The sequence below is a fragment of the Stomoxys calcitrans genome, chromosome 4 (genome assembly GCF_963082655.1).
Source record: "Stomoxys calcitrans chromosome 4, idStoCalc2.1, whole genome shotgun sequence".
NCBI classification, from domain to species: Eukaryota; Metazoa; Arthropoda; class Insecta; order Diptera; family Muscidae; genus Stomoxys; species Stomoxys calcitrans.
In genome coordinates this window covers 185,799,261-185,826,943 of record NC_081555.1, presented here as the reverse complement: position 1 = coordinate 185,826,943, position 27,683 = coordinate 185,799,261, and the positions used below count along the sequence as shown (strand labels likewise).

Here is a 27,683-nt window from a genome sequence, read left to right as displayed (position 1 = left end):
CACCACCGACCAGGCCTTTTACATGGCCTTATGGGTCCTACATTTTGCCGCTGTGAACAAGCATCGATTCTCAATTACGACTTTGTTTCGGGTACGATGTATGGTCTGTTAACTTGTATGAAGTGTTTGTCGTCTCTCGACATGTTGCAGCCATGGCAAGAGGTCGGCCAACCATTACACTTTGCCACAGTGAAACTGCGATGTAGCGGAGCATCGAAAATCAGTATCAGTGAAGGCCTAGAGCGGAAAGGTTGTACGCGGTGAATCGCCCATCGGAGAAATCGGGAAATCTATTATAATGTTATAACGTTCGTGTATCGAGTGAAGATAATCAAAAAAGCCCCCTAACAGAATTGTCGGTTTGCTACTAACGGCTACGATAATCCCCCTGTTTGTTAAAAGAAACAAATTTTGTGATTTTTCTTAATCCATTACACACAAATACAAAGCAAAAAAAAAATTAAGTGCAAACTCCAATACCAAAACAAAAAAAATATAAACGAAATAGAAAACACCCAAAAGAATTATTCAAAACTTCATTGGGTGGAAACTAAACACAGAAGAAAACGCTAACGAAATGTACTCCGTCAAGATCCAAGTGCACAAAGTGGCATTCGCAGCGCTCGGCTTGCTTGGATTTATATCTGCACAGTCGGTGGGGTCCAAAGATCTATTCAGATGCCGCCAAAGTTGTTATCAAAAGGTAGGTCGTTTCCCAACTCTAAACAAACAAACACACAAAAATCGATTCAGAAACTAAAAAATCCAAGCCCAGCAAAACACACACACACACAGGCAAACGCAACTCTATGCCATGACACATGAATACCAGGATTACCGTGCCTATTGTCTCCGAAAGAAGCACATAAAACTCTCTTCGAAGGAAAACAATAAAAAATATGGACATTCATAGGAATAAACGTTACCAACTAAAACAAACAGGGAAAAAGACACACACACACACGTACTCGATGGCGTATTCTTCATTTTGCATGGGATGGATGTTCCTCGCTTTCCTACATGGCTGGCCCATGGACCATGTGAACGTAAAATCAGATTACGATCTGCACGTGACTTTGGCAACTTTTCGAGCCTATCATAAACTGGAAGAGTGAAAATCAAAGGCAACTTTGTACGGCTTTAGCCATATTTCCTAGCATGCCATGGCAAAAGTCAGCTCCAGCTATGAGTTGCCAATTGCCGTCGCAAAAATGACAATTGCAGTGGGTTACATGACCGCCGAGCCTGTCGCCGTAGTAACTACAGCCAAACCAACTACGGTCGTAAACAATTTTATTTCCTGCGCCAAAGCACACACGAAATCACTAAAAGCGATATCGTCAACAAATACGCACGACAATGGCAAAATGACTGCGAAATAGTTGAACTGTTGTTACCTCCTATCCAGTTGGAGGAGCTCTTAAGTTTGGGAGAAAGTTTAAATACTAGGGCCAGAAAGAGGTGTTCATAGGGGTGGGAGTTGTCCCAGCCGTTCTTTGAGTACGATGCCATTCTCCTGCACCCGCTTTTGTTGGGGCATTGTTCGGCATGGCTTCCCGTGCCTGCCTCCATCATTTGAATCTTTTGACAGGCAATCTCGGCCAAAAATTCTCACTGGAGGAGTAAATTTGAATGTAAATGATGAGATGAATTTAAGTGGATTATACGGGGAACACATGTACACATACATGGCCCACAGGGATCCCTTACTGCTGCCTTCGCCACACGAGAATAGCTCTAATGGGCCATGGATGAAATTATCACAAATTCATATTTAGCTCACTGTGGGAGGCTGATGGCTTAATGTGCATATTGGGTCGTTGCCTACATTGGCGCAATAGAAACGATGCTCAGTATAAAGAGCAGCAGTTTAGCAGGACTTAAAGTGCCTCCAAACAAATGTGTGGCGATGGAGGTGCAAGGTGGTTGGCTGGTGGTTTGCTCGAGAAATTTCAGGGAGCATTAGCAGACCATTGCGCTGACTATTTGTTTTCATGCGATCTCGTAAGACCCTGGAGCCAAATGTCAGCAGACTAGTGAGTGTGGGCTTATACTTATTTTGGCATTTTCTCTTTTTTTCTCTGCGTACAATGATAATTGTTTCTGTGCCAAAGACCGACCGAACGAACGGTCGGTCTTTGGCATAGTCGTCATAGTCATATGACTGGTCATAGTCGTTGATGACTATGACCATCGTCATAGTCATCAACGACGACCATAAAACACCAAGGCCCAATTGCATGCCTGCACAGAGCCATTTCCAGCTAAAACGAAAACCTGTCCGTTAAGAGAACAAGATTTGCAGATCGGAATACGAGCAAAACGACTGACTAGATAATGGCTCAACGGAGATCACGAATGTAATTTTCCTCTCCGTTGGTGATCACTTTTTGCCATGCCTTATTTTCCAATCTAGGCTTCCCTTCATCGACCGCGCTCGACAACGAGAAGCAATTTTTAAATTGATTTGTCGGGATTCGGTATGCGATGCCAGAGTATTTGGAGCTTGCAGAGTGGGGGTTGGAGTAGTATACGCGGTTGATTGACGATACGATCTGATTTTAATTAAAAACAAATCACTCGACTCTGACAGACAGCTAGCAGATTGTCTCTCTTTCAGTCCTCGCTGCGCTGCATACCCTCACAGAGGAGCGCGATGGGTTGTTGGGGGGTCTGAAATGGTGGTGGATTTATGAGTCTCAAAGGTCAGTCGGTTAGAGGCTTCTTTAATGATAATGATATCCATGCCATCGGGTAAACTCTCGACAGCGGACGGACGGACGGACGGACGGTCAAATAGATAAATAATTTGTTTTTTATTACATTCCGTTCGCATTGGTAGGGGACCGATTGTGGGAATGTGTGTTTCTGGTTTGCTTCGTTTTTGGCTGCTAATTAGGGGCCATAAATTTTGCGGTCATAAATTTCCTCACCACCGGCCGTATGTGTGTGTGTGTTTGTGTGTGGATTGCTCTGGCACATTATCGCTAGCTATTCAGCCACAATATGGTCGAAAGGCGATCATCAAGAGGAAGAAGAAGAAGCAGCAAAGTCGTCAGTCATGGCAATAGTAGAAAAAGCACCACAAAAATAGTCGCAGGTCCAAAGACAAAAACTTCTTCCGTTATATGTGTCCCGCCCGGTTCGAATCGAATCGATTACATTGTAGGTATCATTCATTCGCTCAGTGGCTGGAGTGCCTTATCAGGCCGATTTGGAGAAGGCAGCTAGCGAATGAGCACCTAAACAAATATTGTTTAGCTTTTATTATTAATAATACCCGTATTTGCTTTGTACTGCCCATAATAATCATTATGGGGCTGATGATGTCGAAATAGCTTGGTTGGCTGGAGTTGAAGACACAAGCAGTCAGCCAGCCAAACAACCATACAGACTGCCAGGCGGACAGGCATCTCTATCCACGCGGACGTGTATCGGCCATAAACATGGTAGTTTATCATAATAATAAGAAGCCACTCGGCAGTGAGAGAGTAGCATTGCTGTCAGCCACTCTTTCTGTCCGTCCGTCTGTCTGTATGTCTCTGACTGTGCGATATTGGGAATCGATGGGTTAGTGGGACGGTGGGGCGTTGGGACGTTGGGCCGGTCAATTATCAACAGACTAACGTACATATGAACATGTTTTTATGTTTGTTCTAATCGTACATTTTGTGTTAAGCGCATCGAAATAATTGTATTTTGTTTTTATTTTTATATGCTTGGCATGTACGTGCTGTGAATTGCAATAGACCGATATCTAAATAATCGAAGGCACGGTCTTGCCACCGTCTTTTTAATAAACATTTTGAAGTGTATCAGCAGCAGCAGCAATATCAACCAGAAAGCAATTATGAATGTGGCCCCCCTCCCCGCACTCCCCACACACACACACTCACTTGCGTGGACAACTGCACATCTGCGCACATGGCAGTCAACAAGCAGGGCTGCTAGTACCCTTTAAAGCGACGTCCACCTCATATATCCATGCACCTATCCACTCCGTTCATCCATCCAGTCCATCCAGCCTTGCAGTCAGGCAGGCAGCCAGCCAGCCTGCTCGTCAAACAGCCAACATCCATCCAATTTGCCTTTCTAGTTTTCCACGGCATCAGAGGGAAAAGTTGTGGCGTAGCTGGCACTTGCTTGGCGCAAAAAAAGAAAAAAGAGAAGTGCACCTTCTGTGAAATGCAACCCATTATTAAGGCAACGAGCCCAGCTCAGCAGTGGAGTGCAGTGCAGTGGCGATATTTATTTGCCCCCCTCCCAACTCCCTTTGTATGACTTTGCAACATTAGAATTTCCCTCATTTCCGTTGTTTGTATGAACGGCGGAAGTCAAGTACCGCCTTTTGGAACAACGCTTTCATTTTAGTCAAAAAGCTGGCAGAGGGCAGACATTTCGCAGTGTGCGAAATAAGTGCCATAAACGATGGCCAAAGGCACAAATAAAGTTAAACTAATCCAAAACAAGGCGAAATACCTATTATTAATGGCAGCCCATTTGGAAGACAACTTTCACATGGCAAGCCCATGGCCACAGAGGCAATGCCACCCCTAGCCTCATCCCGGCAGCTGTGAGTTGTGCGCTTTTCAATGTGGAAAACATTTAAAGAATCTTTAGCAGTTTTAAAGTTTCTGTCATGGTATTCCATTGAATTAAGAGATTTAAGATTTGCATAACTAATGAAATTTCTTGTGTTCGTTTTTTTTACTTTGGGGTATACTCTGAAAGGCGAAGCCGCACTCCATCTTCCCATCTTCCCATTCTTTCCCTTCTGCTTACTCGGGTAGGCACATGATAAAGGGTGACTTGCCGGAAAGAGTAGATTCAAATGATTCGGCTTTTGGTGTTTCCTTCTCTCAATCTTGACTCTTTCACAATGTTTCGACTGCAGAACGAATTCAATTTGTCTGGGGTTGCAGCATTCTCAACTCACGTGAAACTGTGCCCGGCCAATGACTTGACGCTATCAGAGCCGTTTTGTTGGAAATTAAATTCGAAAAGGGGCAATCATCAGGCGGCCACTGAGCACAGGAATTTTAATATTTGACATCGAAAGCAATTAGGAATCTTGATTAAAAAAATTGCCCAGCAACTATATTGTGATCAAAGGCGGCATTTTTTTTTCAAAATAACGAATGCAGTAAAACACGAGCAGCTTATAAGGCATATAGTCGCATTGATACGAAGGGGTTCAGCAAAGGATCAAAGATTTCTTTTGTCCTTATTACCGAATAAGAGATTTTCGTTCATTAAATTGACTTAAATTGAATATTTTCATATTTTTCTCCTTTTTTTATTCAACCAAAAATAGGGCAAACATGTAAATAAGAACCACTTTATAATTACTATAAAATTAATCCTTTCAAAGAGATGGCATTTATTTGTCTTTGATGTGATGTTGTGTTTTGTATATGCCCTCCACCATAGGATGGGGGGAGGACACATACCAAATATGGGCTGAATCGATCTATAGCCTAATACAGCTCTCATATAAACCGATCTCCCTTTTTAACTTCTTGAGCCTCTAAAGGACGCAATTCTTATTCGTATTGAGCCACTAGAGGGCGCATGACTTCCAACAACTGTGCTAAATATGGTTCAAATCGGTTCATAACCTGATATAGCTGCCATATAAACCGATATGGGATCTTGACTTCTTGAGCCTCTAAAGGGCGCAATTATTATTCAATTTGGCTGAAATTTTGTACAACGCCTCCTAAGACCTACAGCATACCTGTCAAATATGGTCTAAATCGGTCTATAGCCTGATACAGCTCTCATGGAGCCGATCTCCCTTTTTTACTTCTTGAGCCTCTAGAGACCCAGTTTTCATTCGAAATGGCTGAAATTTAACCCAATGTCTATGGTCTCCAATATCACAGTAATTCTTTTACTTATCCTTTGTTTGCCTAAAAAGAGATACCAGGAAAAGAACTCGCCAAATGCGATCCATGGTGGAGGCTATATAAGATTCATCCCGACCGAACTTAGCACGCTTTTATTTGTTTTTTTACAGATATGCGGTAAATGTCGTTATATTTTTTGTTCCTTCTGGTGTTCTAAACACCTGATTTAAGGAAGTGAAAGGCAATGTGTACACGTATTACAACTCACTTTAATATGGAGAAGAGAACGTGTGTATTGCAAAAGGATAGAATTCAGAATGCCTGTTTACAGGCCTTACAACTAGTTCCAGACAGAAGGCCCACTAAGAATGCAAAATCACTCAGAGCTCAGGCTTTATAAACGGAACACATTACCACTTAAGGCATTAAGGCTGGCACTAAACTCGTTTTTCGCAGGTGAAGACACATGTTTTTCAAGGTTTCTTTCTTGAAACACTATAAAAGTCTCAATGAAATAATACTTTTACAAAAATATTTGCGGAAATGGCCTTCTGAATGAAATCAGCAAGTTTTTTTGCTTCAATGAATCTGTTATCTAAAAAAAGTAATCATGAACAAATTTCGCTAAAAGTGAATATAGTACCATGCTTTAAACACCTCTGAACTCGGCAATCACCATCCTCATTCCGTTGCTGAGACTATTAATTTTTGTTGAAACTTCGTGTAGATGAGGGGGCATGCAGAATGGGGCATGCAGAATGTTGTATCTTAATAAAATAACTGGTTGCTTGCTTATGTAGCCGATGAAAATCTTTTAAAATATTTTTATAAAATAGTTTGTACTTATAGCTGAGGATTCTATTCAGCTTTTCAAGCGGAATGCTGTCAAATTTAATACAAAAAAAACGTCGGCGAAACATTAGCTAAAACTAGGCGGAAAAGTAGCCCTCTGCTTATAGTGAATGAAATGTCAAAAAGATCGTTATGGCAACACTTTAAACCATTTACGGCATCATTTTTGTATGTTTTATTGGCTTGAATGGGTCGTTTTTCTTTTTTTATTCGCGAAAAATATAAAACGTGTTTTAGTATGGGAACAAAAACATTTGACTGCTGTCACATGTAACAATTAAAAATTTCCGCGATTATTCCGAAAGCAGAATAGAATACCAACCCTAGGTCAAAAATAGTTTTCATTTTATTTTAGAATCTTTTTTATTTTGGAAACGACCTTACTTTAATTGGCTATGACAGAACAGTTTTCCCATTAGGGGAATTTAGAATAGCGTCCCAAGCGCCTCGATCTTCTGCTCTCCTTCTATAATCTCTGACACCAAGTTTCGAGGTGTCTCTCAGCAGTTGATCTTTCTATCCGGCTTTTAGTCGTCCCGATATGGGTGTACCATCGTGATCGCCTTCAAAAGAGTTTTTCTGCTGGAGCTTCTTCATTCATTCTGACAACATGACCTAGCCATCGGAACCATTGTATTTTGATACGTTTAACTATGCTAACGTCGTCATACAGCTCATATTTTACGAACAATCTTTCTCTCACACACTCCAAGCTCTGTCTCGTTTGCTTTCACAAGTACCCATGGATCCATGTTTGAGCTGCTTCTATCCCCAATCCATTTTCCCATCGCCTAAAGTCTCATAGCCGCAGTGGCTGCCTTGCACTTAATCTCTAATTTATGTCAATAGGTCGGATATCTAGAATAGTCTCCAGTGCTCGAGTGGGCGTGGTCCTCATCGATCCGTCCATGCTAAGACAACATGTTTTCTGAACTTAGTGTATTATCCTTACGTTGCATCCTATCCTAATCACACTCCTGTAGAGTCAGTGGACTATCCTCGGATTCAAGCACCATTGAGAGCCTACGGCCATTCTACATAGTGCCCAACATCTGTGAGGTTTCTGAGTACCCTCCTGAATGTGACACTTCCAATTCAGTTTCCTGTCCAAGAATACACCGAAATATTTGACCTTCGCAGATATCGAAATTGGTCTATAAAGCAAACGTGGTTCGTCAAATTTGTCCAACTTCGTCTTCCTCGTGAACAGGCAGAGTTCAGTCTTCCCTGGGTTAACATTGAGACCCCTAGGTCTAGCCCATATATATACTCACTATTCATAGTTATATTATTTTCAGGAAATAACAGAGGCCGTTTTGTGCCCATGACCTTATGAGGGTCTAACACAACACTTAGGGTCTAATACAATATTTGTATATCCAACTATAATCCGATATTGACCATACTCGGCACAGGTACCGAGGGGCCTATTGCAACTAACTGTACCAAATTGCAGCAAAATTGGGTAAAAATAGGCTTTTTGGGCTTAACGCCGTAGATCCGTTTTTATATCAGCTATATTTATATATAGTCCGATGTTGATCATATTCAGTCCGAATATCAATATGGGGCCTATTGCAATTCATTGTTCCAAATTTCAGCAAAATCGCATAATAAATGCGGCTGTTATGGACACTACTCGGCATATCGGTCTATGTGGATGCTATATCCAAAATAATCTGATTGGGCTCATGTAAGAACTTAACCTGGATAACATATGGATCTGTTGCAAAATTTAGCTCAGTATCTCAAGGCTCCAGCGCGATTACAACAGACGGACACACCAGCGGACGGGCAGGCACGCGGACATCGTTAAATCGTCTTAGAATTTTACGACGATATAGAGTATATATATTGTGTAGGGTCGGAAATGGATATTTTGATGTATTGCAAATATTTGCTAAAAATCTATCAAAATCGGAATGGGGCGTCTATCCGACCAAATCCTTAAAATTGAATGTAAATCCTATCATATAGAAAAGGCACATAACGGCAACGCTGGTTGGAAGTGATAGCGAAACACCGCGTGCAAATTTCAGCCAAGTCGGATAAGAACTGCACACCAACTAAAAATGTCAAGACAATGAAGAATATATATACTTTAAGCAGCCTTAGATGCATATTTGGAGTTCTTACAAATGATTGACGAAATTAGTATACCTCATTCTATGGTGGAGGGTATAAAAAAAAAAAAAAATTGGGAGCAAACAAATAAAAGCGCATAACAAAAGAAGATTAAATTGATAAATTTTAAGCGTGGTTAAAGAGCATACCGTTTCCCATAGATTCCATGAAGTAGAGAATAAACGGATCCAGTTGCGCTAACATAAAACAGACTTTAAATCCTGCCTAACACATTTTCTCTGCTCCCACACGCAGCAACAACAAATGTATCCCACTGTGCCGTCATGATGTCAGCAGGAGCAAACGTGTCTCATACCCACGCCAGTGCTTTCAAAGAACAGATAAGATGGAGCACGAACAGATTATGCCACTATTTATGATTACTGCTCGTTGTATTGACATGGACAGTAGAAACCAGGACAAATCAATAATCGACAAATCTGATTTCATACTCAGTTCGAATGTATGTACACAAATGTGTGCGAATGGCGATGTGTATACACATTGAAGTATACATATGTGCACATGAGTGTGTGTATTTACAAATTATATGTACACTTGGCATATGTTCCATGGGAGCCGGCAGCTTTCCCATTTCTATGCCGAAAATGTTTTACATGACCGTCGTTTGTTTTAGTTAAGGGCAAACATTGAAAGTCTGTACTGCCGATTTTGGAGTTGTTTCGATGTCTGGTAAATCAGCAGTCATATTTTACGATGATAATTATACCAAATGATGACCCTTGTAGAGTCCACATACACACACACACACACACACACACACAAGTATAAGTGTACATACGTATGTATGTACTTGCTTGGGCTGTATTTTATCTGACAATGGCGATGTTGTTGGCCCCCCATAATTAGGCTCCCCAATATGGTACAAACTAAAGTAATACAACAACAAAACAACACAAAAAGACTCTGTGCCTGGGACTCTTTGACGTTTTCGAGAGGCCCCTAGGTTATTGGGCTCTGTTTGTACAAGCAAGCCAAAGCAAGCAGTCAGGCAGGCAGGCAGGCAAAAAATTGAAACATTACGACTTATCAAGTCATTAATTACAAAGCCATATTTTAAAATAATAATGACAACAAAGCCAAAACGACAGATCGACAAAACAATTTACCCTTGTAAATGATAAAAATGAGACCTACTTTAAATGAATGTCAGCCATAGCGAATGATTAATTTTCTGTGCAAAAAGGCAATTTCAGCATTTAGCTCCGGGGATGCTTCATTGGCATCGGGACGACCAGCAAAAAAGGGCCATAGCAAAAAAAAAAACAAAAAAAAAACAAACGACAAACGACAAAGGGACATGGATCATACGATGGATGAAAACAAATTTTCTTCGATTAGGAAAGGATGGATAGCAGGAGCGTCGGCAGCACTAGCTAGCTAATCAATGTGGCCCAACCGTGAGCTGTGAAATCTAGAATGCTGTCATTTTGCTGAATTAAGCCAAGGGTGGTGATTGTCGGCCAACAAAGACAGGGAACCTTTTATCGAATGAATAAGGTCACCGTGGTGCAAAATGGCTGGCTGGCTGGATGGCTGACTGACTGGGTCCTATCGTCTTGGCTCTGTAATAAGTGCTACATGTGAAGCTACTGTTTGGCGGCAGCAGGCAGCCGATCCCTTCATTCACCGCTGTAACACCTTAAGGAAAGACGCTTCAAGCGGCTGTGTCCTCTTGTTCGCACAATAGCATAATGACAAAATGTGTTTCCTTTGTGTGAGTGTGTCTTTTTTTGTCCTCGCATCTCTTTTGTTTGTTTCGGCTGTTGGCTGTTGTAATGATTCAATTCAATTGAATTGGTTATGAAAAACTCTGTCACTCTGCGGATATGATGACAATAAATTAAAAATAAAACCAGAAATCCTGAGAACTCGAAATGAGCCAAGCACATAACGAACGAAGCCAAAGGCGACAGCAAACAATAGATCGACCAGTCATTCAAGGTTTCTTCTTCTCGCTGCAGAGGGAGAGAGCGAGCAATGCGGTAGGTCCTTATTAATGCCGCTTGTCAGATTTTGTCAATGAAATGCCTGAATTCATTAACCCTTAGCCATAGAACAGGGAAATCCTAATCTTTCCTGGGATCTTCGTCTCATAATCCAAATGAATAACAGATGGTTTCATTGTTTATACACTCAGAGAAATGACAACACAAAAACTGGTTAAACGAAATAAAGCTGAACTGCGTATCAGCAACCAAACATTAGGTATTTCTCCCAGAATATTATGAATCTGACAACTAAAATCGCAGTAAATGTCCCATAATCGTTAGTATTGCACCAAACAGTCTATCTAAAGGAATATTACCAAGACTGCACGAGCTATAACGCACTTTCCGATAACGACAGCATGTATCCATGACAGAAATATTGTACACTTAGAATTATAGTGCTATCGGTGACGGCATAATACAATACGAAAGCTGCCGACTGCGAATAAAATTATTTTGTTGTACACATGAAAAAAAGCAAAACAGTACGGAAATATTTTCTTCTTCAAATTTGGTTTCATATATGCTAATTGCGTAATTTATTGTAAAACAATAAACATTTTTAGCAAGGGCAACGGCTACAAAGTATGTATGTTTTAATGTTTGCTTCCTTTTGGATATTGAATTGTGTTTTGATTTGTCAAGAGAACTGTTTTTTGGCAAATCAAACATGCGAAACTACCAAAATAGCTTTCGCAATCACCAAAACCGTGTAAGCTGCTGAGTGAAAAAGAACGTGGCACCTAGTTTGCTCATCCTTGATATACCGCAATTCGCTTAACGGTTCTGCATAGTTCCCATTCTGCTCGCAAAGAACATTGATGTGCGCTAAGGCTTTCATTTTTCGAATGCATACACATTTGTGATCATTAAGCTCATCTCGAAAGATAATCCTTGCCCCAACAGTCAAACAAATTGAGAATAAAACAATTCACTTGAGAACGTTCGGGCTGATGTGGGCGGTTCCAAGCATTCAAAACAATCACCACAACTTGCTGCAAGCAATTGTATATGTGTGGACAAGAAATCCATCGCTACAACAAAAACATGCATTTGGAAAAGTGACAGATAATAAGACGAATTGTCGAAATTGGTTAGTTTTGCATTCATTTAATAGATGCACTTTTGAAATTCCCTTGAGATAAATACAACCTGCCAAAGTACGACTTTCGAGGCCCTCCACAACCAAAGATTTGGCCTCCCTTAACAAGGGGTCGAAACGCTTCCAATCATCTAAAGTCAAGGTTTTTATATTTATTCGAACTCTGGAATGAATTCAGATGTTCCATGCAGCTTATCGCAAAACTTCACCATTAAATGCCATCGCAAAACCTGACCAATATTCCGGACAAAAATGAATGTTTATAAAATATTAATAACCTCTATTAACTGTAAAAATTCAATTGGTCAATTGTTTAGCCACCCCACCAGCAAAACTAGGATGATATTGCCAGAAATACTATCCAGAGGAATCCTGACTCAAATGTCTCTTTTAGATTTAAAATAAAACATTCCTAAAATGCTAGTAGTCAAATACAAGTGCCGTTGGGAAAGTTGTGTCTGGTACAAACACTGAATAATATGCTGATGGAGAATATCGTTGACGATCCTGGCGGACGGTATATCGTCAGCGTATTTCATAGAAACGAAGGGGTGTCATGTGGTTTGCGGTGTCGATGACTGCAAAAATGCATCAAAATGGTAAGCCCATTATGAATAAACCTAATACAGGGTGCATAGGAAGGCTACAAATTCCATTTGGAGCGCATGGAGGGTGTGTTCTAATCAAAGTGAAGTGATAAGTTATGCAAATGTTTGCTCTCAACCAATTAAGAGGCTAAATAATCACCACATTAACTTCTGGCATCTCGAAAATAAATAAAAATGAAAATATTATTCTTTAGCCCAAGTGGCAGGCCTCACACTGGGGTAAGTGGGGTTGACATCGCCCGCAGGCGGCGACGGCAGCATGGATGCCCAAAATAAACGCATTTGGTTAATATTTTCCACAAAACAAAATATAATAATAAAATAAAAGCGCTGTGTGTGTATATGCGTGAGCGTATGCGTGTATTTATAGAGAGCAAGAGCTCCTCCACTCGGCATATATCAAGTTGTTCCAAATTCCATTTCATCGAAAGTGTGCTGCTGTGGAATTTGTAAATGTGGGCCTACTTTCAGATGGAGGAGTGAGTGGGTGGGCGGAGGGAGGAGTGGGGTAGCCTCCAACGTCCTCCCTGCCATCCCAATGACTTTTACTGACAATATGTTTAGCAGCTGGTGTTAGTCTATCTTATCTGCTCCATTGAAACGATTTGAAAAGGTTACGGCAACATGATTTATACGGCTTTTGTTCTTTTCTGTTTTTCTCGTTTCAGTTTGTCCAAGATTGGCATCATTGCATGGATTTCGAGGATTGTAAAAATGTAAGTATTTGTCCACAATTAAATGTCTGCCTTTGTCCCATTAGTTGTTTTCCTACTCCCATGGTTTTCGTTTTTAATCCTGCTCCTACATCACCAACACCACGGCCCGCCTCTCTCCCATTCCCCACACTCTCGCACTTGTGGACCCACTACCTACTACCAGCAATAAATGCGTCGTAAATCGACCCTGATTAGGTAATCAGGGAGCATGGCATCCTAAATCCTTTTGTGTAGATTTACAATAGATTTGTATCGGTCGAGCATTTGCCTCGCTCCCCCCACCCCATCCCTCCCCACCAAATGCACAACTAGAAAATAGAACCACAAATTCAAACATCCCACAGTGCACAATTTGTATGTTAATGTAAAATGGAGATCATGGTTGTGTGAGTGTTTGCAAGTGTAATTACACGGGGTGGGGGGAGGGGGGGACAATGCGTTAAATTCCATAGGAGCCGGGATATGGGGGACTAAGTTGGAAGAATAGCCTTTCTGAATTTTATTCTATCTGTAGTACGAACAACCAACAATTTGTCTCAAATATGAAAATGGCTTTAAGTTTGGCATTGCAACAAAGACTGCCAAAGGCGAATAGCGTGGAAATAAATTTGGGTCAATTGAAAATTTATCGATGAAATCGAAAAAAATGAGCTCTGCATTGTACTGTGCCTTGCCATACCAACACTCACACACATTGCTGCAGCGAAAGGACGAACGAAAAAGAGAGTCGCATTCATCGCAATGCCAAGGAAAGGCACCGAAAGCTAGCACCGGGCAGCACACCAATGCTAACTATGCACAAAAGAGTAACAGGAAAGACTTTTGCTGGCGCAAACACACAAAAGGAAACTATAAACTACCTTTTTTAGGCATTGCTTTGATTGTTTTCTGTTTTTTATGTTTCTTCTTTTCCGTTTCTAGAGCAAATCGAGCGAGCAGCTTAAATTTAAAATTCCTTGCATTGGCCTCATCACACACACACACACAGGCCCACTCGCTTCAATAATGGCTACTCACCCGTTTCGAATATAGTTATATGGCTGGCTCGGTATGGCTCCAAGTCATAGCTAAATGGTAATGGAAACCGTTGATGTTGGTTACTTTACATTTGCTTTGCTTGGCGTTGCTCCTCTCGAGGCCATATTGACAGATACTATCTCCGTTCTGTTCGAAGATATCGCCATCTCCCTCCCTCCCCTTTCAGCGTTTGGCCTTTCCTTGGGTGTTTGGTGTCCAATAACGATTGCTTTATTGAAAATATCAAATTGCAGTTTCCAGAAAGCAATCATGAAAATGTTTCTTCTTCCTCTTAATCACGGACCATAATCGGCCGTAGGCATCTGGGCGTATGCGGGCATCCATCGACGGACCAGAAACTCTTGCTTTGACATGTGTCCGAGATTTTAATCGGCCAGGCAGCGAGAGTGGGTTGGGGGGACGGAGCCACTGTCCACCGCTGTATCTATGCCTGACTAGCGCCCCGTCTAGCCCCCATTGACGCGTGACTTTCCCGTTGGCAAATTGATTAAATTATTGGGATTCTTTTGTTTGTCATTAATCGAAAGTATTTTTGTAATTTTGGGGAAAGGCAGATAAAATGATTTACAGCAAAGCCCCTGTCACATTTAACAAATATTGACTTTCCTTCTCCGAAAAACCTTTATTGCCCCGGACCCAACTGCCAACTCGACGCACTAGACACTGTGACGGGAATTCGTAATCAAAGAGCATACGCAGCGAGCCTTTCCAAAATATATCTATATGTGTATTTGCTTAACACATTCACACACACACACACACACGCACAAGGCATCATTGTTTTTAATAAACTCCTATTGACGGTGATGATGATGGCGATGGCGATGGTGATGATATCTACTGGTAGGCAGACAGACAGACTGACTTATACAAATACTACTTTGGCATTTAAACATTCATATATGGGTGGTACAAAACAAACACGAGTTTTATTATCAGCTCCACTGACAGACAGATTGGTGGATTGGTGTACGTGCGTCAATATTTGCACTCGATAGTTCGACAAATGCCTTGGCAAGCACCCCTTTTTTGGAAGCCATAAAATTCCTAGCAGATCCATTATCGCATCGAGGGAGAGAGAAAGAACTATTAAAGGCTGATATAAACAAATTTTAAACGCACAATTGCAAGTGAAACATTCACGCAGCCAATGTCGGCGATGAATGTCTTCTTTCTCCATCAGCCAACAACCCCCATGGAGTGTTGTGCCAGTCGAAATTCGATTGCTTCATCATTGGGTTTTTAATTTTTGGTCCTGCTGATGGATTTTCTCTTGAATTCTCCCTGGGAGTGTATGCGAAAGTGCATGTGTGGGGGCGTACGTGTGTGCTGGCTTGGTTGTTTTGTAAACAAATTTGTCACAAAGTGGTGGCCCGGGTGGAAGACGAGGATTTCTTGGAAGGCCATCATTGCGAAGCACTTATTATTTTCATGTGTTACAAGATTTTAGGCACTTCCCCAATGCAGTATTTGAAGGGGAGAGGTTACTAATTTATCGATTTCCCCATACATGCAAAAGGGTTAACATCATACACACACACAGTTATTTACTTGTATTCTATCTGAAGCCTAGACCCATTGCGACTCAAGTTGAGTATCTAGTCATCATCAATAATGGAGCATGCATGCTTTCTAATGGCTGCGGCCCCATAATTATTAATGAGCTTTTAAATGATGGTGTCCCCTCGAGACGAGAAGCTGGCACTTACCGAGAGATATCTGTCAATAGCAGGGCATCATAATTAAAGCAACTCGGTGATATTAACCTCTGACGACATGGAAAACCAAACTTTGGCGGAGGGGAAACCGAAAAAAAAACTTCCTTGCACCGAAATCTGTCTTTGAATAAATTTTTCCTTTTGTTTTTCTTCATCCATGGGAGTTTCGGGCTTTCCCCACGCCAGCCACAAATAGGGACGTCACATTTCAAGATGTCGTGCCCATATTTAGATAGTCACCGACATATGGTCGACCACATGTTACCATTCACACACATACATACATACATATCTGCAAGATGACACCTTCCAAATGGTAGGAGAACAACTCTCCCTTTTGTTTCCTTGCCTACGTGCGCTTAGACAATAGAGACAATAATGAACACTTGAGGAATAGTTCAAAGTTGAACAACAAACTGACAAATTGCCAGACAAGAGTGTAACATTAGAAGTGTAACATTTTGCTGGTCTCATGTTTGGTCACAACAAAACACAAATGCTTTCTTTGCATTTTCGTTGTTCTTACTCTGGCGGAGGTGGGACCATAAGGAAATGCCCATCATGGTGTGGCGGCCATTACCGCTGAACTGTTTTTAATTTTCCAGGGCGGTACGGTCTGTAAAATTGTGCCCTTATGGCGACTACAAATGAGCTGCGGCTATTTTGTTTTTGTGGACACATATGAAATCACTTTCGTCGCTGTCATCATCTACACAGCAAAATTAATCCACATCAAAAATATCGGAATAAAAGTTAATGGGAGCAGATACTTAACAGCCCTGTTATCAAAAACTTGTTAGATAATTTGCTTTTAAGCATTTCTTTTCGGCAAGAGACGACAAAATGGGAAAAGCTCCTTTCGATTGCAAAGATATCAATTGGGAATTTATTCGAAATATCCCATTAAAGTTGCCCACAAAGGCGATTACTCAAAATTAAAAAAAAACTGACTTTCAAAAATTTCAGCTACTCTCATTCAAGTCAACAATTGAATTTTCTCGCACACCCGTCTCGACAACATAACGAATTACCGCTTGCAGAAAACAATATGTCATCCAAACAAAAAACTTGCCTAATATGCCTTCGATAGCATAAATAGTTAAAAACATAAAGGAACAAAAGATGTAAAACACACAAAAGCAATGATATTGCGTATTTGATAAGGGTGATTTTTTAGCTATTATCTTTTTGGCAACTCTGGTTTAAACAGCTTCCTCACGATACGTGCTTTGTTTCCTGTTAAACATCTTCAGTTTAGTCTATTTAACCATGAATCGCCTTACAAACAAATTATTGAGTTTTATTATCAAAATTATTGATTTTTTTTTCAAAATACGTGTTCTGTTATGAGAGTTCATCGCGCGCTTCTTCCATTGAGCGACAAAGCTTAGTTTTGGCTCAATGGGTACGTAAATAAGCAGAATTGTCGATTCTAGAGTGGAAATCAGCCAGAAGCATTGGAAGAGCCACCAATGCATCCAGAAAAGGCCACAATTTGTTGCGGTTTATGAGCTGGTGGCATCAATGGACCGTACTTCTTCGAAGATGATGCGAATCGCAACGTAATTGTGAATGGTGAGTGCTACCGCGAGATGATATTCAACTTTTTTTTGGCCAAAATGCAAGAGCTTGACTTGCATGACATGTGGTTTTAACAAGACGGTGCCACATGCCACACAGCACACGTAATAATAGACTTATTGAGAGGCGAGTTCGGGCTTTGTTAAAGCTCATTTCTATTCAGACAAGCCCGTTTCAATTAACGCATTGGAAGACAACATTGAAGCATTTATTCGTGTGATACCGGCCGAAATGTTGGAAAGAGTATGCCAAAATTGGACTAAGCGGATGGGCCATTTGAGGCGCAGTCACGGTCAACATTTGCATGAAATAATCTTCAACGATTAAATTATATGGCCCGTACTATCGATTCAAATAAAGATATCATGAATTTTTCTGATTTTTATGTGTTTTCTTTTTTTTGAAAAACTTTCGCATAGCTCTTCAAAAATCACCCTTTATAAAAACACATATTTGACCAATCGTTTGCACTACATATTCATATCTCTGCATTGGGTGTTGTAGTGGCAATTAGTAAATTCTTGGATATTTCTGTTCATTTCGTTTTTGAGTAAATTTTTCGTCTATGGACCGGCTAAGTTCCAAGATGATGTTTATCAGACTACATTTAAAACCTTATATCCTCCATATAGCCTGCTGATAACACAATCTCACGATTAAACTTCTTGAGCTCATAAAAGATGTGAAGACGAAATGTTATCTAACCACTCTTTTCGGTACAGCTCAATCATAGACCAATCACTCGATTCAAATGCAAACTTCAAATGCATGTATGATTTTTCGCTTTGAATTATACTTCGACACAAACTGTATAAAAAGTAACAGGACAATTAGTGGATTAAATTTCACGGAATTAATTTACTTTATCCTTTTTAGCCAACATTTGGAACAATTATTTGTGCTAAAAAGGAGAGGCATTCATGGCATTTGCTTGTAACGCCAGCAAGTATTTACGTATGTCGGTCGATACAGGTATTCTTGTAATCATGATGTAGGTTGCATTTGATTGCAAATGCAAATTTGAGTTTTCTCCGATTTAAGTTTAATCTCCTTTTTATGGCCGAGTCCGAACGAGGTGCAGCAGTGTGACACCTCTTTGGGGAGAAGTTTTAATGTAGCAAATTAAATTGGCCCATGGGCAAATGCAAATTTAACCTGAACATTCCATTTAGAAACAGGAGCAATTGCTTAAAAAACCATGGGTTCAGTTTAGGATATGCCTCTCTTATATGCATATCTCTCTTCCGATATGCGCCATGCAGTAGTACCCACATTTTTGGTACGATCTACACAAAAATATGGAAATCGCTACTGCGGTCTTACAATATTAAATAATTAAAAAAAGTCGTCTGGGTTCGATTCCTGGCGAGAACATCAGAAAAAATTTGTTGCGGTGGCTATCCCCTACTAAGGCTGGCGACTTTTGCCACGCAAAGACTTCCCCCCAAAGAGGAGTCACACTGCGACACACCGTTCGGACTCAGCTATAAAAATGAGGACCATTATCATTGAGCTCAAACTTGAATAGGACAACACCCATTGATATCTGAGACGTTTGCCCCTTTTCCCTAATGGAATGTTCATGGGCAAATTTGCAAAAAAACAAAAAAAAAATTGTGTTTGATTTCACAACCTGTCGTAAGCTTGTATAGGGGTTACGGAAAGCAGCCAGCCGACATGCATTTTGTTTTGAATTTTCAACAGTAGTTGCCATTGAGGATGTCAACTTTCTCCTCCCTAACATTCATTCCTTGTATAAGATTTCTCTTATTTGTGTAATTTTCAAACGGCACATTGTGACATTCTCATGTGCTGTTTCCACTTTTTGTTCTCGATAAAAATTTTAAACTTCTATCTAAACAATATCTGATGTTCTTATATCTCACACAATTTGATTGCAGTCCTATCCAAATTTTGTGTCCGATATCTTTGTAAGTAGCCAAAATCAGGCGTCAATATCTGAACAGTTTTAAATATAGGCCCCATATTATCATCCATTCGATCAATTGACTTTGCGTCTTCCTAATTGTTTTTATCTAAATCCACCAATAATGTGGAACTATTTATAAGTTGTAATTGTCATACGCCATACATTCTTCAGTTTTAAATATAGGCCCCATATTATCATCCATTTGATCAAAATGACTTTGCGTCTTCTTAATTGTTTTTATCTAATTTCACCAATAATGTGGAACTATTTGTAAGTCGTAATTGTCACAAGCCATGCATTTTCAGCATTTTTCTCGGTGTGTATTACAATAATGTTTAAATAGTTTGACCATCTGCATAGGAAATTATTTGGCACCATTTGTGACCAACGACATCGTTGACATTTTTGTTCATTGTAGCTTATTGATGTCACTTGCTGCTGTTTGGAAGAGATTTTTCCTTCGTTCGCAATGAATTGTTGAGAAATTCAAGTACTGCGGCTATTTTCGCTTTATAAACTTTCTAATGTTTTTCAACAACAGTCCAACAACCACAGCGCCCGCTCAGTTATGTTAATTTCCTTGAACAATTCACATCTATTTATTGGGCAATACTGTATTTGTATCTATTTGTCGCATTTCATTTATGCGTAGCATTCGTTGACGCACTCACTCGCATGTACGATTCTTTACACACACACACACACACACACGCACACTGAGGCACACTCTTAAAACAACATTCATACGCATCGATTATCGAGCATGTTAATTATTGGAAAACACGATCAAATCCCCATCAAATTTGCATAAATTATTGCTACAAAATACCCAAGAGCCCTCCCTAATAACGACATCAACAACATCACATCACATCACATCACAAAATGCCCTTAGATGAGAGATGGTGGGAAACGCTTCTGTCGACCTCCGACACAGATAGATTGGAACCGATTCCATTTCGAGATGTCGTTCGGCTTTACATGATTGCCGATATTTTGTATTTATTATCGCCTCACGTCCAATATTTGACATTGGCCATTTGCTGACATGGCCAAAGACCGAAAGCAACAGAAAGAGAGGGAGAGAGATAGAGAGAGAGGGAAAGAGTGGATAGCTGCGGCAAAGGGGCACAATTTCTAATTCGTCCAAATTGATTTACATACAGGGAAGATGCTGCTCGAGACAAAGCACAAGGGTCCCAACAAAATTACTATGATGTGTTGACATGTGGTACACGCTATAAAATAAAATAAAACGAATAGAAACGAAAGAAAATAAAATAAAATGAAATGTTCAAAGTGGCTCATATCGTCAGCTAAGAATGATTGCTTGCTCGATGTTCTCTTTATCAGTCGGGCTGTCAGATTTGCCGATATTTATTCGATATTTTCTTGCTGTGCCTTTGTGGTTGTTGTTGGTGTTGGTGTAAAATGATTTTCAATTTTTATGTTTCCCTAGATTAGCATGACTTGTTTGCCTACATATGCATGTGAGCAAAAGGGAGTGTGTGTGTGTGTGTTGTTTGGTGTTTGTGGTATCCTCTTTTCATGGTTCGACATTATTTTTCGGTTCGTTGGTAGCCACACAACAAATAACCGTTTCCTTTTGCACATGTGTACGAGTTTATGTTGTTTAACGTCTATGTTTGTAAGTGTTTGTTTTTGTTATTGTTTAGTTTTCTGCATCTCTCACCCACCTCTCCCTATTCTGTGTGAGTTTGTGTGTGTGTGTGCTTGTGAGTGTGTGGATGTGTGTGAATGTGTTACAATCCAAAATACATAGCACTAAATATCCTTTAGCCTTTTTCATATACAAGAAAACGACTTAACCAACCAAAACAATCAATTCTTCTTTTTTACGTTACAGATGTGCATCACGCCACCAAATATCAATAGTTATATCCCAGAAGCATTCAGTTTTCTGGTGAGTGTCACAATAAGAGTACCATATTGAAAACTAGCATCCATTTTCGTTTCCTACTTCCCTTCCCGAAAAATTCCCAATGTGCAACCATGCCAAACACAACTGTCGCCACGCGAAGTTTTGGTGATAGAGAGCTTTAAGCATTACAAAGACCACCTCCACCATCTCATCTTTCAATCCAACTCAATTCATGACATTGTTTGATTGCCAGCACATTGAATGGCCTTATTTTAAATGACAGCGTCAAGTAGTACCACCCTCCACCCAAAATCACACAAACATATAAATACACTGATAGACGATAGTCACAAATCGGCATGGGAACCGCAAAAACCATGTCCTAGGCAAAGAATATCCCAACACCAACGTTTTTCTTGTATAACTGCCTATGCTGTAACACTTATCCAAATGTATAGGAATATCAAATTACGATATCCTCTGTAATTTAAATAGCTGCAGTTGATACAAACAAGTATCAAATTAGCTGTGTTCTCTTAGAGTTATTTACATATGAAAATTAAAGCTTTCCCAAATTGAGAAACATGTAATAAAAAATATATTGAGTCCAAATAGCGTTTAAAATGAGGATATATATGCGTACATACAATTCCATATTATACTCATGCTCCCTCTAAACTGTGCAACTATACGAAATATAAGGCCTAACTTAAGGAAAACTAAATGTTTGGCTCTTATTAATTCTGTAGATATGTAGACTTCTTCTTGTCATTTGTGGCCTGCGAACGTTTCAAGATTACTCGACCTAATCTAATGGTTTCAGATTTTTCTTAAGGCATCTATATCCCTTATATTGTTCCTACAGTATCACAATGGGCTAAAATGTCGAAGGCGTTAGTTTTCATATTTCCACATAACCCACGCATTGCGAACCATGCTAAATGCTGATGAACATATCATAAATATAAAATAAGTTTGTTACCCATCACCACGGATATAATACTAATTCCGTATAGTTGCAACTTTTCCATGACCAATCCATTAAGGAACAGGAGCAAGCTTCTCACATATCAATGATTGCTGTCCAATTGAAGTTCTAAACGGCGTGCCGCAGTGCGATACGTCTTTGGGGAGAAGCTTTTAATGTCGCCAGTATAGGAGGAGATAACCACCGCTGAAATTTGGTGATCTTCTCGTCTGAATTTGAATGCAGTTCGTAAATTACAGCATACCAATAACCACATATGAAAGCCTTTGAGGAGCTCGAGAAATTAGGTCTTGAAATCACTTATGTTGCAGTTATATGCATATGTTGAACTATTTGAATCATAGCTCCCATGGATGTTCAAGGGTTTTATATATATCTCACTTTACTTAATTCCCAAATACTCCTACGTTCTACGTAGCATCTATATCAAGATATGGTACTATCGTCTAAGATGTTGAGGCGACCAACACAGAGTAAAAAATAACAGTTTATTCCAAAGATCCGAGTATATATGGGGTCCGATGTAGACTTCCTAAGTCCTTTCAGAGTCATACTGACAAAAAACTTGTTTCATGATTTATAATTAACATGCAAATATGCAGCCAAATTTAGGAAAGATTGCCTCTAAGCAAACTGATTGCTGGTCGATTCAAGCACCTTGCGTAAGACTTTAAAATATTGGCTGCATTAAATTTTCTCAATGGAGTTTGAACCCATGCATACGAAGCTATTGTCAGGCATGCCTGCTTGCGCTACAGTGACCCCATAGACTTCTAGACAATGATCAGAATTAACTTATGGTGCTACTTCAATGGAACTGACACAGTTTGCATCGCCCTGCCCACTCTATGGTGAAGGGTAAAAGTACAAGTAGGACCGAATGGGTATTTAGCTATAGTTAGTAGAGGTAACAAATCGTAGTTGTTAGTTGGTGGCTACTCTCATTTGCATAGAACCCCGAAAGAGGAAAAAAAAGAATAATTCTGCCCCATGTAAATGTAAGCCATGTAACCAAGAATCATCGAAGTTTAATATGCTCCGTGTTTGGTATCACAAACAACTGTTGCCACCATGGAACATTGTCGAAAGGAAGAGTATGCTGCAGATGCTCAGACATAGACCAAATCATGTTATTTGGGCGTGTTGGGGCATATCTGTCGAGTTGGTGGAGTGTTGGAGGTAGCACAGCCACCACCTTGCGATGCTGTTTTTCTGGGACAACAGGATTGCCTTGGAACTGCTTCGAACGTTCGATGTGAGACGTACACTTGCAAGCTTATGGAATATTACATTTTGGGTACTTCATCTGTTTTTTTATGGTTTGTGTCGGCTAGCAGGCAGACAGCTGAAGTGCTGCTGACGAGGTAGAGTAGGAAGAGCGATGAGGCATCTGCTACACAAGTGTGCGTGGACTATGTTCAAAGTGGATACGCTGCGGGTTGAGGGTGGCAGTTTGGGTCGCTCTGAATATTAAGGATTATTCCATTTGTGTGCTGTCTTGTAGAGCGGAGTGTTTGCTGATTTTCAAATTATGCGCATTTTCAATGGTGACATCTTCTCCATCTCGGCAGTGGCAATAGCATCGGCATCGGCGACGTCAACGCCAACAACAGCCACTAAATGCATGCATATTTATGAAACGAAAACTCTGCCGCCGGTGAAGGAATAATAACAAACTTTCCAAATTGTGAATATAAATAATGTTGTCGAGAAGTTGATGGTGGTGCAAGGTACCGAGCCACCCAGTCGCCCAGTGGCTCAGGCATTGATTTTCTCATTAGATGGGTGGGGGTGGGTCGACACTGAATGCGAATGAGCGAATGTGTGCGTGTTCCTTTAACTTCCATCCAGTTGCCATTAAAAAGGTAGACTTGGTTATGGCTGATTTCGTTGCATTCTAACCATACTCAGTTCGTTAGCCTAATGCGTGGAGTATATTTTTGCCTTATGCTTGTGATTTTGAAGTTATTCTACTAATGATTGATGATTGATTTATTTATGAATGCTCCCTATTTCTTCGTTTGGTTTAATTTCAGTGCTGGAACAACTGCGATCAACAATTGGGTCCTTTTCCCTTGAATATCAACTCAGCACTGCGCCAAGGTTCGCTTGTGATAACTGACATTGCCTGGGATCAAGCCATCACGAATGCATCCAAGCAATGTTTGGTTACTTGGGAGGTCTCTGGAGGCGGTCTAATGGGCAACCTATTGACTGATAGTTCTACTGTTGAATTATCCCTCTGGTCAGATACGGTCTATCACGTACAAGTTACGTGCAAGCACAAGGTAAGTTATCGCAAAACCACACACTCACTCGCACTTATGTCCGTATATGGTCGAACCAACTGCTGACCATACTCTTAAAGATTGACAAGAGCAGGCCTCTGTGAAATGGATGTGGATTTTGCAAATCCACTCTAAGCGCCAACAGGGACGTCATAAGGTTGTTTCGTTTTCGGCAATGGCAGCTCCATTGGAATAGACGTCCCATCACCCAGCGCTGAGCTTGGGACGCTCACACTCGCATTCGCACTAAGTTGTACAAGTGACACCAGGCAACAAAATGTGATATTGCTGATGTATTGAAATCTCAGATTGAAATCCCCTTAGCCTTGTCTTATCCATTTGTCCGTCTGTCCGCCGGATGATCGTGATCATCTCTACGCCAATCGCAAACCTTTTTGTCCCCTGCAATTTGGTGTGTGTGGGGTGTGTCCACGGAAACACAACTTCGTGATGTTCATGCTTTGATTGAAATGGCGAGGAGGCGTATGGGACTTCTCCTCTCCTCACCCATGCCGCGTTCATTGCACAGTTAGTGTGAAAGTCCAAGTAATTGCCTAATTACACCAATGTTTCGCTAACTGTTGACAATTTTGTTAGTAACCAAGGATAACATGATTCTGGACAGCTGGTCTAACAACAAAAGGCCTGCTATGAAAGGCTGGGCCAGCCACATTGCATGATGGCATGCAATCATATGAGCCAGATATGTTCGACCGGTGTAGCTTACGCTAATCCCAGGTTTGAGGCTACCACATCAGTATCACCTTCAGTGTGGTTGGCAGAGAATCCATCTGTCCGTCCGTTGGATGCGTGCTTTAGATTGGCGAGCTGACGTCTGAGACAAGAACACGCAACCGTTTACCCATATGATTTAGTAAGCTGAGACTCATCGCAGGCATGGCTAGACGATGCAATACAGGTGGCTGTTATGGTCTCTCCCGATGTAAGTGGAAACGAAACAATCATTTGGCCTTGTCAGCGCTAATTGATATTTTCCACAAATCAAATTTGATTAGCGACTTTGACCGCTCCAAATCATACACGATTGATAATAATTGAAATTTTGTTTTTGTTGTTGTTATTGTATCGTTTCAGGAAACCGGTGGCATGCGACGTTCATTCAAATTAATCGTCGATACCCACAAACTGGGCGACAGCTCAGCTACGAGCATGCAGGCCATTTCCATGGAAAGCCAATTCGGCAACAAGCACCTGCCCGTTGTCTACGGAGCCGAAAATATGCCGACGTCACCAAGCGAAGCAGAATCGAGGTTGCGCATTCTAAAAGACAGCTCCAAAGATTTTCTGACACCCTACAATCCCAGCGCAAACGCTAAAGTGAAAACGACTGACAGTGTGAATCAACAACAGCGCACAATTGACGCCGAAGAGAACGAAGTGGCACCCCATGACAGCGTATTACGCACCAAGCTGGTAGCAGCGCCCACGAGTAGCGATTCTCTAAGTTTTGCTAGTCACTCCTTAATTATGGCTGCCATAGGAGCTGTAATTGTGGCCATGGCCTTGGCCGCGCTGTATCTGATAATGCGTCCCGCCCGCAAACAAGTACCTCAGGTAGTGTGTCCCATTGACAAGCAGGTTTTGATCCACACAGAAATCCTGCCACACCAAGTGGCTTTGCAGCCTGCGCCAGTGCACCAATCCTCTCCAGCGGCGACGAAGCCCGCTGTTCCAGACCAGCGCTCAACTCTTCATGTGTAAGTGTTCGCCAGCGCACGAACGCTAAATGCAACCCTGTACAAAATGTAAATAAGCTCGGTGAACCCGCTGCGGTCACCTGTAAATACCTATCCCCTAAGTCCTGTGTAAATATTGCGTTTGCTTTCAATTCGTCGAGGGCGTGTAAAGTGTAATGCACAATGAAGTGGGCCAAACTTGTTGCCCATGTTACCTGACAGCGCTAACTTGAACGCGAATACCTATAGCTTTTTGTTGATTTATTTTAAGTGTAGCCAACATAGGATTCGGAATGGTCTCCGGCTCGACTTCATCGAATTTGTGAGTGAGACTTCAGTGTGTAAACTAGACTATAAGGAATCTAGTCCATTTGGTGTGAATGCTGGCGCGAATGAATGATGAATGACTCCTTAATCCAGAGAGCACGAATGTGATTTAGTTTTCGTTTGTTAATTTAAGCAACCCTATACTCCTCCGATGTTCAGTGCTGGAAGGGAGAGATGGACGCTCTCCAACTATTTTTATTTTTACTCCAATCGCAGCTTATTTTGCATTTGGTTGGTTCTGTTTGCCGGCTTCTCCTGTATAAACTAAGCCCATGAAAGAAATCAAAAATATCTTCCAATTAGCAAAAGATATTCGCAGAATACGTATTTGTAAAATTAGAAATGTGACGAAATGTCACGCCTGAACATCCCTCTAGCAATAGTGTCGACGTAGGACATTAGCATTTATTTAGTTCAACTTAGTACTGGTCTGTGCGGTACAGTGTAAATACAGCCACTAACAGGTACGGTAAAATGCAACTCTTCAGAAACTAAAAATACAAATTAGTATGTAACGTAATGTAACGCAAAGAAACGAAACGAAACAAATGTCACATTTTGCGAAATGTCTACGTGTGTTCCAAAAAGGTCAAGCAATCCGGTAATGTTCGTAAGAGACACACGTTTCAAGACTGACTGATAATAACTACCCCTCTTACCCATCCCTATCCATATGCAACTATTCCTCTTACTCCCCCCTCCCTCCAACCGTCACCGGTTGTAGATTATCCCAATGCCAAACACTTATTTCGCTTTGTGGTGCAGCCCCTGGGGCTAACCGCTGTGCTTAGTTCAAATCGAACCGAAGTTTAAGAAAATGCTATTAACTGACTACCTATTAAGCGTAAGCATAAGAGTAAGAAGCATAATTCATGTCTCATCAACAATACCATTGTAATTAGTAGTTATATTGTACCTAAGTAATATCGAATTGTATAATTAACTTTAAAATGAAAACAAAAAATACAAAA

The 27,683-nt window shown here is 40.8% G+C and overlaps 1 protein-coding gene across 2 annotated transcripts; it reads left to right on the top strand.

Annotated features, from left to right (window-relative positions):
* Positions 1-240: 240 nt before the first annotated feature.
* LOC106091341 (transmembrane protein fend) lies at positions 241-27,683 on the top strand. Of its 2 annotated transcripts, XM_013257832.2 has the most exons (5): positions 241-703; positions 13,216-13,263; positions 21,398-21,454; positions 24,437-24,688; positions 25,784-27,683. In XM_013257832.2, the coding sequence occupies exons 1-5, from the start codon at positions 578-580 to the stop codon at positions 26,408-26,410; spliced, it is 1,110 nt and encodes a 369-aa protein (XP_013113286.2). In that variant the 5' UTR covers positions 241-577; the 3' UTR covers positions 26,411-27,683. The 2 variants fall into 2 exon arrangements, with proteins under 2 accessions (XP_013113286.2, XP_013113287.2); XM_013257833.2 differs by lacking the exon at positions 21,398-21,454.

What these genes read in the sequence shown, in the direction of transcription:
- LOC106091341 (XM_013257832.2), top strand. Translation starts at nt 578, where the DNA reads ATGTACTCCGTCAAGATCCAAGTGCACAAAGTGGCATTCGCAGCGCTC. An exon ending in GCCAAAGTTGTTATCAAAAG is followed by an intron (nt 704 to 13,215) that starts GTAGGTCGTTTC and finishes TTCTCGTTTCAG; the next exon opens with TTTGTCCAAGATTGGCATCA. An exon ending in ATTTCGAGGATTGTAAAAAT is followed by an intron (nt 13,264 to 21,397) that starts GTAAGTATTTGT and finishes TTTACGTTACAG; the next exon opens with ATGTGCATCACGCCACCAAA.